General features: G+C 48.0%; 5 protein-coding genes across 6 annotated transcripts; 3 read left to right on the forward strand and 2 right to left on the reverse strand.

The window, feature by feature from the left end:
- Positions 1 to 253: 253 nt before the first annotated feature.
- Positions 254 to 1790, reverse strand: LOC117900263 (adenylyltransferase and sulfurtransferase MOCS3-2). The gene has a single exon (XM_034810572.1). It carries the CDS (start codon positions 1719 to 1721, stop codon positions 372 to 374), a length of 1350 nt encoding a protein of 449 aa, XP_034666463.1. The 5' UTR covers positions 1722 to 1790; the 3' UTR covers positions 254 to 371.
- A 65-nt stretch (positions 1791 to 1855) lies between these two features.
- LOC117900271 (39S ribosomal protein L51, mitochondrial) lies at positions 1856 to 2485 on the forward strand. Its single transcript, XM_034810582.1, has one exon. The coding sequence runs from the start codon at positions 1920 to 1922 to the stop codon at positions 2442 to 2444; it is 525 nt and encodes a 174-aa protein (XP_034666473.1). The 5' UTR covers positions 1856 to 1919; the 3' UTR covers positions 2445 to 2485.
- LOC117900265 (phosphatidylinositol glycan anchor biosynthesis class U protein) lies at positions 2462 to 4010 on the reverse strand. The gene is made up of 3 exons (XM_034810574.1): positions 3775 to 4010; positions 3094 to 3718; positions 2462 to 3028 (listed from the first exon to the last, which is right to left on the reverse strand). Exons 1-3 carry the CDS (start codon positions 3902 to 3904, stop codon positions 2503 to 2505), a joined length of 1281 nt encoding a protein of 426 aa, XP_034666465.1. The 5' UTR covers positions 3905 to 4010; the 3' UTR covers positions 2462 to 2502.
- A 224-nt stretch (positions 4011 to 4234) lies between these two features.
- On the forward strand, positions 4235 to 6863 carry LOC117900410 (U3 small nucleolar ribonucleoprotein protein MPP10). Its single transcript, XM_034810767.1, has 3 exons — positions 4235 to 4410; positions 4476 to 6243; positions 6308 to 6863. The coding sequence occupies exons 1-3, from the start codon at positions 4313 to 4315 to the stop codon at positions 6461 to 6463; spliced, it is 2022 nt and encodes a 673-aa protein (XP_034666658.1). The 5' UTR covers positions 4235 to 4312; the 3' UTR covers positions 6464 to 6863.
- A 113-nt stretch (positions 6864 to 6976) lies between these two features.
- On the forward strand, positions 6977 to 9779 carry LOC117900409 (ribosomal L1 domain-containing protein CG13096). 2 transcript variants are annotated; one of them, XM_034810766.1, is made up of 3 exons: positions 6977 to 7342; positions 7568 to 8740; positions 8802 to 9779. In XM_034810766.1, the coding sequence occupies exons 1-3, from the start codon at positions 7070 to 7072 to the stop codon at positions 9618 to 9620; spliced, it is 2265 nt and encodes a 754-aa protein (XP_034666657.1). In that variant the 5' UTR covers positions 6977 to 7069; the 3' UTR covers positions 9621 to 9779. The 2 variants fall into 2 exon arrangements, with proteins under 2 accessions (XP_034666657.1, XP_034666655.1); XM_034810764.1 differs by having other exon boundaries at positions 6977 to 8740.
- Positions 9780 to 12379: the final 2600 nt, after the last annotated feature.

A 12379-nucleotide genomic window follows, 5' to 3' on the forward strand; every position in this document is an offset into this window, starting at 1 on the left:
TTTCTTTGAGAAATGCATACACAGTTTCACATTCATTCACAATCTTGGGTTGAGTGTGAGCGTGAGCCGAAATATTACACCTGGCCGACAATCTGGCTTTGTTTTTTGTTGCTCTTTTTGTTCCCGGCACATTATCCACAGCTTGAGCTGCATTGCCGCCAGGTGCTGCTCTGCTTTTAGAGAAGGTATTGGTTAACTGTAAACGGACGTCACATGCACTGCATCCAAGGATTTAATTAACAATTAACAGATGTCTGCTTGTCTTTTATTTATTTATACCAACAATAAGTGAAATAAAAACGAGGGAAAATTGTACACTTCAATCAGGAACAAAAAATATATGTATGTGCATCAAGTCATGGTCCTTGGAATTAGTAAATAGGAAAAGTAGCGTCCACACTGCTTGTCCACGCATGCAGTCCACCAACCAGATCCCGAACGGAATGTGCTGGAAATCGATTGCTAACATGCTGAACAGCGATCTGAGAATCGTTGCCACGCCTACAGAGAAGAATAATGGGTAACTCCTTGTCCTCCAGCTGCTTGGCGAAGCGTTTTAAGTAACTATCGTCCAGGATTTCACTCAGTGGCACGTTGATGGACTGGGGCAGCTGGCAAATCTCAAACTCTGCCGGCGGCCGCACATCAATCAGCAGATGCGGCTGCGTCTGTAGATTCTGATGGTATTCCTTGACCTCCAGCCGCTGTTCCGGCTCCAGTAGGTCCAGGGGATTGTCTTTGTCAGTGGCATGCATTCCGCAAAACATTTCGTAGTCGATTAGTTCCGTGATCAGCGGCTGGGCAGAGCACACGTGACAGTTGGGACGTTTGGTGCGTATGCGGATGTTGCGGAACATGCAGCTACTTCCATCGAAGATTAGTAGTCGTCCGGACATCACATCGCCCAAGCCGATGATGACCTTAATGGCCTCCAGGGCCTGCATGGCGCCAATGATTCCTGTGACGGCGCCCAGAACGCCGCCATCGCCGCAATTGGTGACCGCTTCTGGTGGCGGTGGCACCGGATAGATGCAGCGATAGCAAGGTCCCTGCCCATAGCCATATACGGTCAGTTGTCCATCCATCTTGAGCGCACTGCCAGAGACCAGAGGCTTGCGCAGCATCACACAGGCATCGTTGAGCAGGTACCGCGTGGCCACATTGTCGCTGCAGTCCAGAACCACGTCATACGGCCGTATTATGTGCATCGCATTTATGCTGTTGATCACCCGCGAGTGGCAGCGAATCTCACAGTGCGAATTAAGTTCGAGCAGCGCAATCCTGGCCGACTCTGCCTTGGACATGCCGCAGCGCTGCTCCGAGTGCAGGATCTGTCGATGTAGATTGCTGCGTTCCACATCGTCATAGTCGATAAGGCCCAGGTGCCCGCATCCTGCAGAGACCAGGTACTGTGCGGCCGGACATCCCAATCCTCCCATACCCACAATCAGAACGGAGCTGTTCTTCAGCTTCAACTGGCCCTGCACTCCAAAGTCCTGGAGTATCAGCTGTCGGCTGTATCGGGCTATGTCGTCGTTGGAGAGTTGGGTCTGTGGTGTGGACGAGGACGACTCCACCGCTTCATCGCTATCCTCGCAGTCGGATATAGCTTCCTCCAGTTCACGTAGACATTGCTCTTTCCTGTTGAGGGTCACCCGCAGCTCCGCAATATCGCGCTTCAGCTTGACCCGCTCGCTTTGCAATACCTCGGAGTCGATCATTAATTTAAATTAATAACAAAAACAAGTGCGAAAATTAAAAATTTCTCCCACAGTCAGCTGATGTTCGATATAAGCTATCGGTTATTACCGGTAAACTCGATGGGCTGTTTATCGATTTGCAACAGCTGTTCCACTGCTTTGTATTTTTTTCTTGCGAAGTCTGTTTACAATTATCTAATCATATATTAAATTAAAGCAATGTCCTGGCTTAGTGGCACAATTCAGAAGCTGTGCAGGGCCACGCTACTGTCGGCAGGCAGCAATCCCCTGCCTGCGATCTCCGGCTCATCCACCACGGTGCGACAACTGTCGCATGCCGAGCGACGAGCACGCGGTCCCACAGTGCGCCGCTATGGCTACAAGGACAAGATCTTCAAGAGTGGCCTGCTACCCCATTTGGACAACGGACAGAAGCTGCCCATGCCCCTCTACCGGCCGAAGAACGCCTGGTCAGAGAAGCGCGCTCTGTTCGGCCAGAATGATTACATCGACATTCTGGGCAACGATCGACTGCATCCGGTGCGTGTGATGTATTCGGTGCCGTCCTGGCTGCGCGGTGTCTCTGGCAACGAGTACCAGGTGCTGCTGCGCAAGCGAAGTCTGCTGGAGAAGACCAAATACCCGATTGCACGGCCCACCAAGTGGCGGGACATGCAGAAGCGCATTATCTATCTGTACAAATTCCTCAATCGCAAGACCAAGACCGGCTTCTCCAAGCAGTAGCGTGGAGCGTAATAAAGTGTTTTGTTAATTTGATATTGTTAGCATTTTGCTTCTTCGTTTATTTTAAGAGTATGCGCGCCTCCTCCCCATCGATCATTATCTTCTGGCCGTTGTACAGACAAAACTCCCGCTTCACGTGCGCAAACAGCAAGTCTGTGATGAGGAATATCTGACCCGTCGAGAAGGCCAGCGTGGCGCCAAAGTAAAAGTTGGCATTGGCCGATCCCGCGTAGATCCACAAATGCCACAGGGCGCCCATCATGGACAGTGTAACCATGAAGAACGTGAAGACCACGAAGCCATGGGCCATGTACTTCCAGCAACGTTTCCAGAGCGGCAGCAAAGCCAGGTAGAAGCCCACATCCCCGAGGCTTGGATATGCACGAAACACTGCCATGAGCGCCACCAGCACGGTGGCCAGCAGCAAAGGCTCCTTGCGCAGCTTCAGACTGAGCGGCACCAGGTAAAGCACTGTGGCATTCAGCTGGAATGTGATTAGGAACATGGTGCGGAAATGCTCAAACATTTCGGTGAAGAAATACCAAAAGAGTCCAATATTTGGCTGCAGATCGCGGAAATAAAAGCTGCGAAGGAAAGAGCACATTACAGAGGAGGGATGCTATGAAGGCACCTATCAATCTTTACTCACATAAATCCCAGTGTTCCATCCAGGAAGCTCCAGCTGTGCAGCACCAAATAGCTGGCGGCCGCTATGATGACACATGCAATGGCAAAGAGCAAAGATAGCATGACGCCACCAATGAGTGAGCGACGTGCAAAGACCAAGAGCAGCGGTGCCATCAGCACAATTGGATAGAGGCTGCGCACAGTCTCAAAGGCCAACAGAACGATGCACGGCAGCAGCAGCCCTTTCGTGAGGAAGTACAGGAACAGAGCCAGAAACAGATTGCTCAGCACGGTCGACGTCAGGCCAATGCAGCTCAGCACAGTCAGTGGATTGAATAGGTATGCAATCAGCACGAGCTCCGGTATGTCGTAGTTGTCGTCGTCGTTGTACTGCAGCTGCTCGGTGTCTTTGGCATAGTTCTTACGTTCCAGGCGCTGCTTCTGCAGCTTTTGCTTCACAAAACGTACGCTCAGGTTGTAGAGTAGCGCCCCCGTCAACAGATCGAGCAGTATGTAGATTAATGGCAGCCACTGGGGAAAGTTTAGGAACAGCCCGGACAACGCCTTTAGCACCAGGGGGCTCTCATGCACCAGGTCCCCACTGTACGGATCAATGCCCTGGTCCAGCAGGTAGATGCCTTCCTTCACTACACAGAGAATAGCATTACAATATGCATGCATATGGCTTTAAAGGATTACTCACTCCGCTTTTGGGAATTTAAAGGTGTAGCAAACTCCACCCGATCGCTGATAAGCGACGCCAGCGGTGTACGCACAAAATAGAAGCGCACGGCTCCACCCAGCAGAAGAAGTTTAAAGAATTTTGCATCCATATTGCTCGTTTGATTCTTCTGGAGATCCTAATTAATGGAATGCGGCATTATTTTTCCAAAATAAAATGCAGTTTTCCGGGAATCGAAGCGGCAGCGACAGCTGTTACTAAGGATGGGCGATATCTATCGATAAGTTAGAGTTTTGGAGTGGTTTCAACCTTTTCTTAATCACACCTTGCAGCATTTGATGTTCAAATGTGACTTAAAATTGCGATTTTGAGTCGTCTTCAAACCAATTCAAATTAAAAATTCATAAATCTTTATTGAAATCTAAATAGGTGCAGCTAAAGATGGCAAAACACCATGCCGCCATATATCGATAGGTATTCGATAGGTTTTGTTGTGGAACTGTTGCACTTGCCTCGCATTTACAATTTTTGCAATTTAATATATTAAATCACCCACAATATGATTGGAACCAAGAAGAAAACAAAAAAGGCGAATGTGTTCAAGGAAATAGCGGACAACTTCGAGCAGCTGACCAAGAATCCAGAGCGATTTCTCAAGTTTGTTTTCCTCCATGGCGCGCACGTGTTTGCTGCAGCGGATATCTAAACAATTTTTCTTCTAGGCCGCAACCGGAGCAGATTAGTGCCATCGAGCAGCTTATACAGCAAACCTACAGCGTAAGCATCAGCGGAGATGTGGAGAATAAAAAGGACCTGCTGCCCGAATTGGTGCTGGAGCAGATGGACGAGGAACAGATTTGGCAGCAGCTAGAAATGCGCAACGAGCTGGTGTTCCCGCAATTGCTGGAGAAGACTGCCAAGTTGATGGCCATGAAGGAGAAGCACTTGGGCATCGAGTTGGATGATGACGAGGAGGATGAACAACTAGCTGCCGAGTCTGATGAGGATGAACCCGCACAGGAGGCTCCTGACTCTGATTTTGATGTGTCTGGTAGCGATGCCGAGGACCTGCCTAAGAAATCGAAACCCAAATCAGTTAGTCAGTCAAAGAAGAGCGGCAAGCGTGTGCGCAGTTCGGTGGTGGATGACACATTCTTCAAGCTGGACGAAATGAAGGAGTTCCTGGAGCAGGAGGACGCCAAGGAGATGCGAAAGCAAAACAGTAAGAACCGCGTGGAGGAGGACGCAGATGCCATCGACTACTATGCAGATGATTTCGGTGTGGGCGAGGAGGAAGACGAGGATGATGTCAATGTGAATTATGCGGACTTCTTCGAGGTGGATGAAGAGCTGGAGCGGGAGGCGCAAAAGTTAAACAAACAGAGCAAAGGCAAGCAGAGGGATTACTTCAATGAAAACGAAGCTGAGGCAGAGGAGGAGGAGGAGGAGGAGGTAGTGCCAGAGGAAGAGGATGAAGACGAGAATGAGGAAGCAAATGACGACCAAGAGGACGCACCCAGTGAAATTGACGAATCCGAATTTGTGGCTAAAAGTGGCATTGAACCCGCCAGTGATTCAGACTCTAGCAGCGACAAGGAAGTAAACGATATGGAGGAGGAGGACGACGACGACCAAGAAGAGGCCACGCCTGCCGTCCAGTCCTCCAATGAGCTGCGTGAGGCGCGTCTGTTCCAGCGCATACGCGACTATGAGGACATTGTGCTCGGCGAGAAGCCCTGGCAGCTGAAGGGTGAGGTGCAGGCGGCCAATCGGCCACAGAACTCGCTGCTCGAGGAGATTCTAGACTTTGAATCCACCACACGACCCACGGCACCGCTCACAGAGGAGGATAATCGCTCCATCGAGGATATCATAATGCAGCGCATACGCGACAAGGCCTGGGACGATGTGGTGCGCACCGTGCGCGTGGATAACACGCCGCAGGAGTACCGCAAGCAGCTGGTGCTCGACCAGGAGAAGTCCAAGCAATCCTTGGCCCAAATCTACGAGAAGCAGTACCAGCAGGAGCTGGAGAAACTCGACCCGAACAAGGATGCCGACGACAATGCCGGACCGGAGCCCAAGGAGCATCAGGAGATCAAGCGAATGATGCGCTCGCTCTTCCTCAAGCTCGATGCCCTCTCCAATTTCCATTTCACACCAAAACCAGTGGCGCCTGAGGTCAAGATTGTCACCAATACGCCGGCGGTGCACATGGAGGAGGTGGCGCCCCTGGCCGTCAGCGATGCCAAGCTGCTGGCCCCCGAGGAGGTGTTCCGTGGACCCAAGCACGCCCCGCTGGGCAAGACGGAGCGCACACGCACCGACAAGAATCGCGAGCGGCGCAAGAAGAAGCAAAAGCAGCGGGCCATCAATGCAGTGCTCGAGACGCGCGACCTGCAGCGCGCCAAGGAGGGCAAGGCGCCAACGAAACGCGAGGCGGATGCCAAACTCCTGAAGACCATCACCAAGAGTCGCAATGTGCAAAAGGTAAGTGGACATAAGGCGCAACAATTGAGTTTCCTTATACGAATTTGTGCTGCCCTCTTTGCAGATCACCGCCAGCACGAACGATCAGGGCGCTCTGAAATCCTCAAAGGCATTCTTCAACAAGCTGCAGGACACGACTGCCACGGCGGCAAGCGGCGCTGGGAGCAAACGTCCCAAGAAGGATCCGGCCAAAGCGAATGCCAAAAAACTCAAGCTCTAATTCTGTACATTTTAAGACTACTTTTTCTTTGCCAACTGCTAATGGCATTTGCCTGTGACGTCCAGACCTCCAGTCACGTGCCAGCAAATGGCCAATTCACACACAACGCACGCCCACACGCACCCCCACAGGGGATGCGCCTTGTTAAAAGGATAACTTTGGCATGGCATCTCTGAGCGAAGAGCCATAATTTGGGGCACCATGGGAGCTGCCATGCGACAGCATTTTGTCCGGTCCCCTCTGTGTGTGCTGTGTGGGTGTTGCGTGTGACTGATCCAAGGACATTTGATGGCGCGGCAGGACGATTAGACACGCGTGTAAGGTCCACAATTGGATTATTTTTAGAATAATTTACTTAAAATAAACTGTGTGCTATTTAAATAGAAAGGAAACTCAAGAATTTCGAAGTTTGGTGCATTAAAGTGTTAAATTAAGTCATAACCGAACCGTTTTCTTGGTATATTTCTGAGCGTCAGTCAGTATATTTCTGAGGGTTTTACGGTATATTTTATCGATAAGTCCGCGGTCACACTCACGAATCGCACGTGTTGCATTTAAAAAATTTGTTTTTCTCCGGAAAATACACACTTAATTAACAAAGCAAAGATGGTTAAAGTACAAAAACCACAGCCAAAGTCGCTGAGCAAAAGCGCCAGCATTGAGGGCGTGGCCAAGAAAAAGAAAACCACGGAAAAGGGGAAGTTGGCCCAAGCAGCCCTGCTGGAAGTAGCGGCACCCGTCAAAACGGTAAGAAATGCGGCACCGAAAAAAGTAGAAGTCGTTGAAAAACCCAAAAAAGAACAGAAGAAGCCTGCTGGGAAAGAAAAACAGCAAAAGGCCACTAAGAGGCCGTTGGTAATGGCTCCTCCAGAGTCGCCGGTCGCTGTGAAAAAGTCAAAGGGAAAGGCCGCTGCCGCCGCCATTCCTGCGACTCCTGTCGCCAAAAAGCTGCTGATTTTGGCGCCATCTCCTTCGCCTGCAAAACCAGCGACTTCCAAAAAGGAAAAGAAAGGCAAACCGGCACCTGTTGAGGCTCCAAAGAAGGCGGCCAAGAAATCAGTTGTAGAGGAAGCTTCTGCAAAGAAGGAAGCACCTGCTAAGAAGGCTGCAGCCCCTGCGAAGAAAGCAGACAATACAGCGGATTCAGCTCCAGCTAAGAAGGCTGCAGCCCCTGCGAAGAAAGCAGGCAATAAAGCGGATTCAGCTCCAGCTAAGAAGGCAGTTGAGACACCAGCTCCAGCGCCGGCTGCAGCGAAGAAAGATAACAAGAAAGCAGCTCCAGCTAAGACATCGGCAGCTCCTTCCAAGCAAACACCTGAGGTTCCAGTCAAGAAAACATCTGTAACTCCAGCAAAGAAAGCAGAGCCAGCCAAAAAAGCTGCAGCAGCTAAGAAAGCAGTGGAGTCCCCGGTCAAGGCAGCAGCTCCTGCCAAGAAAGTAGCTCCAGCCAAGAAAGCAGCTCCAGCCAAGAAAATCTTGGACTCTCCAGTCAAGACAGCAGCTCCAGGCAAGAAAGTAGCTCCAGCCAAGAAAGCAGCTCTTGGCAAGAAACCAGTTGAAGCTCCAGCTAAGAAGTCTGACAAGGCAACCAAACAAACAGCACAGGTGGTGCCTGCAGTAACTGAAGGCAAACCAGCCGCAGCATCGCTGCAGAAGAAGACGAAGCCAGTTAAGAAACTCTCCAAGCCAGACAAGTCGCCGAAAAGTAAGAAGGCAGCCAAGAAGAATGTCGCAGGGGCCAAGGGAAAGTCCAATAAAAAGGGCAAGAAGTCCAAGAAGCCGCCCGTCAAGTTGCAGTTCGAGTTGAAGCCCTTCGATGAGCAAAAGTTCCGGGATATTGTCTCCGAATCCAATGTGCTGAAGGTGTGCCAGGCCCTCAAGACCCAAGCGGCCGAAGAGGTGGCCAAGAAGAAGTCGACATCGATCTTCAGCGACTACCGCTACATACTGCAGGTGTGCAGCTACAAGATACCCAGTTGCCCCAAGCGTGTGGTCAAGCTGGGACTGAAGCACTCCCTGGTGGGCAGCGACGATGATGTAGCCATCATTGTGACTGACTTGCAGCGTGGTGCCAAGTTTGACTTTGAGCCCACCAAAGCCCACTACGAGGATCTGTTCAGCGAGATTGGCATCGAGCAGCGTCTGACTGTGGTGCCATTCAATCAGCTGCGCAACGATGTGAACAGCTTTGAGGCCAAGCGCAAGTTCCTCAACACCTATGACTACTTTATGTGCGACGGCAAGTTGTCGGGACAGGCCAGTTCGTTTCTGGGCAAGGTAAAGTGTGGCTCTTCTCAGTTCCCGCTTGATTTATTTAATTTTTCTTTATTTTTCACAGTTCACCCAGAAGCCGCGCAATGTTCTGCATCCGGTGCGTCTGAGCAAGGACAATGCAACGCTGCAGAAGGAGATATCGCGTGCTCTGTGCCGCACTGCCTTCAGGCAGCTCAGCAAGGGTGATCTCACCTCCGTACCCGTGGGCAACCACGAGCACAGCGCCGAGCAGCTGGCGGAGAATATTCTGCTGGTGACAAAGCAGCTGGAGACGGTCTATCCTGGGGGCCTGGCCAACATTCGTTCGCTGTATGTCAAAATCGATATTGTCGGCACCTCGGCCCTGCCCCTGTACATCAGCATGTGTGCCGCACCAGCGGACACGCCGTATGTGGTCGGACCACGTGAGCAGCGCATGCTGAAGCTGAAGAAGCAGGCCAACGAGGTGCTGTCTCGTTTCGCCCTTACCAAGGATGCCGAGTTCGTAAAGTTGACTTGGCAACAGGTGAAGCGCAAGGCAGAGATTCGCGAAGAGAAGGCGGCTCTCGTGGCAGCCGATGCGGCTGGTACTGCCGCTCCTTCCAAGGACAACGATGGTGAGGACACTGCTGTGCCCACAAAGAAGGCTCGCAAAGAGTCGACGAGCGAGGCGGCCAAGAATGAGGCTGAATCGGATGAAGATGAAGTTGAGGAGGATGATGAGAATGAGCATGCTGAAGGTGACGACAATGACGACGATGAGGAAGGTGAGAATGATGAAGATGATGATGACGACGACGACGACGACGATGATGAAGATGGTGATGATAATGAGAGTGAGGAGGACGATGAAGATGATGACGACGACGACGATGACGACGATGATGATGATGATGATGAGTAAGCGTGCCCTCGTGGCAATTTTACTATCCTTTAGTCGTAATGCTTGGATAGCCAACCCCTTCCCAGCCAACAATTTTTACTCCATTTTCGTATTGAAAGTGTTTGTAACAGTTTTAAGGAATAAACGAATTGTTTTTAAGTTAACCAATTTAGGTGCCACGAACTATTTTTTTTTTTTTTTGGTATTTTACACCAATTTTCTTCCATTAATATCATTAATCACAATTCGTAAGATTCCATTGCCATCAGATATATTTTCAGTAAACAGTAGGTATATTTTCAGAATATCTTGAGGACAATACACGAAATATTTCGTCTCGTAATCCTCCTTTGATCAGTATTAACATACACAAACCGAAGTAATTTGGTAATGCTTGGTTTCCTACCATTATAATATTTGCATTCAATTAGAATCCCATTCATATTAGGAAATCTTCCAGAATGGTCAACAGGTGACAGCCATTCCGCTCATCATGTCATCAATTTAATATCTAATTGATTGATTTTCTTTTCAGCTGATTGTTGTTATTTCCAAGATCCAAGTTTTGAAGAATTTCTCTCTAGCTGCAGGCTTTGTAGTTGTAGTACGAAGTAGTTCTCCCTCAGCTTATATTCCACATTCTTCAGCGAAGCATCGCAATTTGTTTTTTTTTAATGTTCCCTAAATATGCAATGGTACCGGACAGATATGAACTATAAGAAAAAAAAGCCTAAATGTATGCTAGGCACGCGGATTTCAGAGATGAAAGACCTCTTTTACTGTTAGGCCACACTGGAGAAGAGAGAATAAGAGAGGTAGACTGTATCTTTCCCATTATGGCTATAAATAATTTTCCGATCACAGCCAAGTTCGTTAAGCTAATGCTCTCGATCCTGATCGAGAATCTATTTACTTTCTGGGATTGGGAACGCTTGCTTCTGGTCATTTGCCAATGCATATAAATGTTGCATAAATTGATTGTAATCGTTTCAGGATAGTTAAAATAATTAATTGGTTACCCAATGCATTGAAATGGATTGGATTGAAGAGAATACCTATTAATAATAATGTAATGGCTATATGCTTTATTCAGGCATGAACCGTTTTGCCATTTGCATTTGAATGCCTTTTCCAGATTGTGGAAATTCTTGCCGACTAAAAACCCTGACGACCACGCCTTATCGTTGGATGGGATGGTTTTGTCGTTGGATGTTGCATTAACGTGGCTCAAAGCGAATGCCAACAACCTTTTGGCATCCTTTGTGGTCATAAAATCGAAAAATGCACTACCCCACCGAACGCTCTGGCTCAGCGGGAAGTGGAATGCATGCAACATGCTACCCACAAAGTCAATTTCCATTTCCCTGAGCATTGATTTATGTGTATGCGTGAGCGGGGGAGGTGGAGATTTTCCCTATAATTTCATAAATTAGGCAGTCTCATCCAGTGGGGAGTACAGAGAAATGCAATTTCTTTGATGTCTGCCAGGGCATTATTTATGTATAAGAAGGTGAGTGTTTGAGGCTGACCAAGAAGTTAACACATGCTTGCGTAATTCCTCTTAATTATCTTTATGATTTTCTCATAGTTTGACAGTTGGATGGATGCCCAAGTCTCTCAGGATTCCCAGGATCTCTCTCCCTCTTTATAGATAGAAACACACGACTTTGTTGTGTGTGGGTGGGTGGCTGTGGTCAAGGTCGCGACTCTGGAGTTAGAATCACGTTTTATACCGAAACCGAAAACCAAGTCGGACACGTCGCTGGCAATAGCCAAAAGCAAAACAAAACATTATAAAGCTTTTATCAGTCCACATTATCATTAGTCGCGCTTACTGTCATAAAATCTACATACATATGTGCATAGAGATACAGTACTTATAGACATATGTATATGTATGTATGTATATAGAAACATGTGCGTATATTTGAAAGGCAATAAGGATTTCCTACATACGCCACTGGCATTTCCCCATTTTTGTGCTCTTTTTCATGCGCCTACATGCGATTTCCCTACTGTCAAAAGCAGAACATAGCGAGAGAGCGAGTTGATAGACGTGTGTGACGAAAGTGTTACAATTAAATGGGTGGAGTATCCTACACAGATTGGAGAATGTGGAATACTTGGGATAGGTCAATGAATATTCCGTATGTCGATTCTGCTGCAGAAAGGTCAAACAAGTATGAAGAACGAGAGCTTGGAGCCTGGAGCTGAATTAAATTCGTGTACCTCTTACGCCTTTTTTTTGGTGGCACTTAATTAAAAAATGTTGACTACAATTTTACTCAATTATTGACATTTTTTGACATTTTTCTTGTATGATTAATTTATCTAAATTTATAACTCTTTTTTTTTTTTTAAAATTGCAGTAAGAAACCATACAAAAGATTAACAGCTTTTATTATCTCCAGAACAAATAAATAAATCCATTTAAAATAGAACGGATGAAAGTTTTGCTCATTTTTACAAGTGCCGCAAAGAGTTCCCAAATTTTTAAAAATTGAAAAGATATCCCAGGTCTTTGTTTTAATATTGTTTATGTGAAACGTATTTAGCTGGAAAATATTGAAAGTGATGTGTTACAAAGGGGATTTGGCTTTGGCTATGGCCCCAACAAAAATCGTTAAATGTCGCGTAAAGTGGAGAGCGGAAACGGCAAGCGCATGGTACGTATCTTTAAGATACATTTCCATTCTTTTCCAAATGGCAACATATTTTCTCGTTAAGAATTTTACATGATGAAAACACCAGTACATACAAATGTGCAAGCGACCAGCGTT

Source organism: Drosophila subobscura, chromosome U (genome assembly GCF_008121235.1).
Source record: "Drosophila subobscura isolate 14011-0131.10 chromosome U, UCBerk_Dsub_1.0, whole genome shotgun sequence".
Lineage (NCBI taxonomy): Eukaryota > Metazoa > Arthropoda > Insecta > Diptera > Drosophilidae > Drosophila > Drosophila subobscura.

Excerpts from the sequence above, each read along its gene's own strand:
- LOC117900263 (XM_034810572.1), bottom strand. The coding sequence starts at position 1,721 with ATGATCGACTCCGAGGTATTGCAAAGCGAGCGGGTCAAGCTGAAGCGC.
- LOC117900271 (XM_034810582.1), top strand. The coding sequence starts at position 1,920 with ATGTCCTGGCTTAGTGGCACAATTCAGAAGCTGTGCAGGGCCACGCTA.
- LOC117900265 (XM_034810574.1), bottom strand. The coding sequence starts at position 3,904 with ATGGATGCAAAATTCTTTAAACTTCTTCTGCTGGGTGGAGCCGTGCGC. Across the intron at positions 3,719-3,774 it reads TTTAAATTCCCAAAAGCGGA|TGAAGGAAGGCATCTACCTG; the intron begins GTGAGTAATCCT and ends TTCTCTGTGTAG. Across the intron at positions 3,029-3,093 it reads GATGGAACACTGGGATTTAT|CTTTTATTTCCGCGATCTGC; the intron begins GTGAGTAAAGAT and ends TTTCCTTCGCAG.
- LOC117900410 (XM_034810767.1), top strand. The coding sequence starts at position 4,313 with ATGATTGGAACCAAGAAGAAAACAAAAAAGGCGAATGTGTTCAAGGAA. Across the intron at positions 4,411-4,475 it reads AATCCAGAGCGATTTCTCAA|GCCGCAACCGGAGCAGATTA; the intron begins GTTTGTTTTCCT and ends TTTTTCTTCTAG. Across the intron at positions 6,244-6,307 it reads AGAGTCGCAATGTGCAAAAG|ATCACCGCCAGCACGAACGA; the intron begins GTAAGTGGACAT and ends CCCTCTTTGCAG.
- LOC117900409 (XM_034810764.1), top strand. The coding sequence starts at position 7,070 with ATGGTTAAAGTACAAAAACCACAGCCAAAGTCGCTGAGCAAAAGCGCC. Across the intron at positions 8,741-8,801 it reads CCAGTTCGTTTCTGGGCAAG|TTCACCCAGAAGCCGCGCAA; the intron begins GTAAAGTGTGGC and ends TATTTTTCACAG.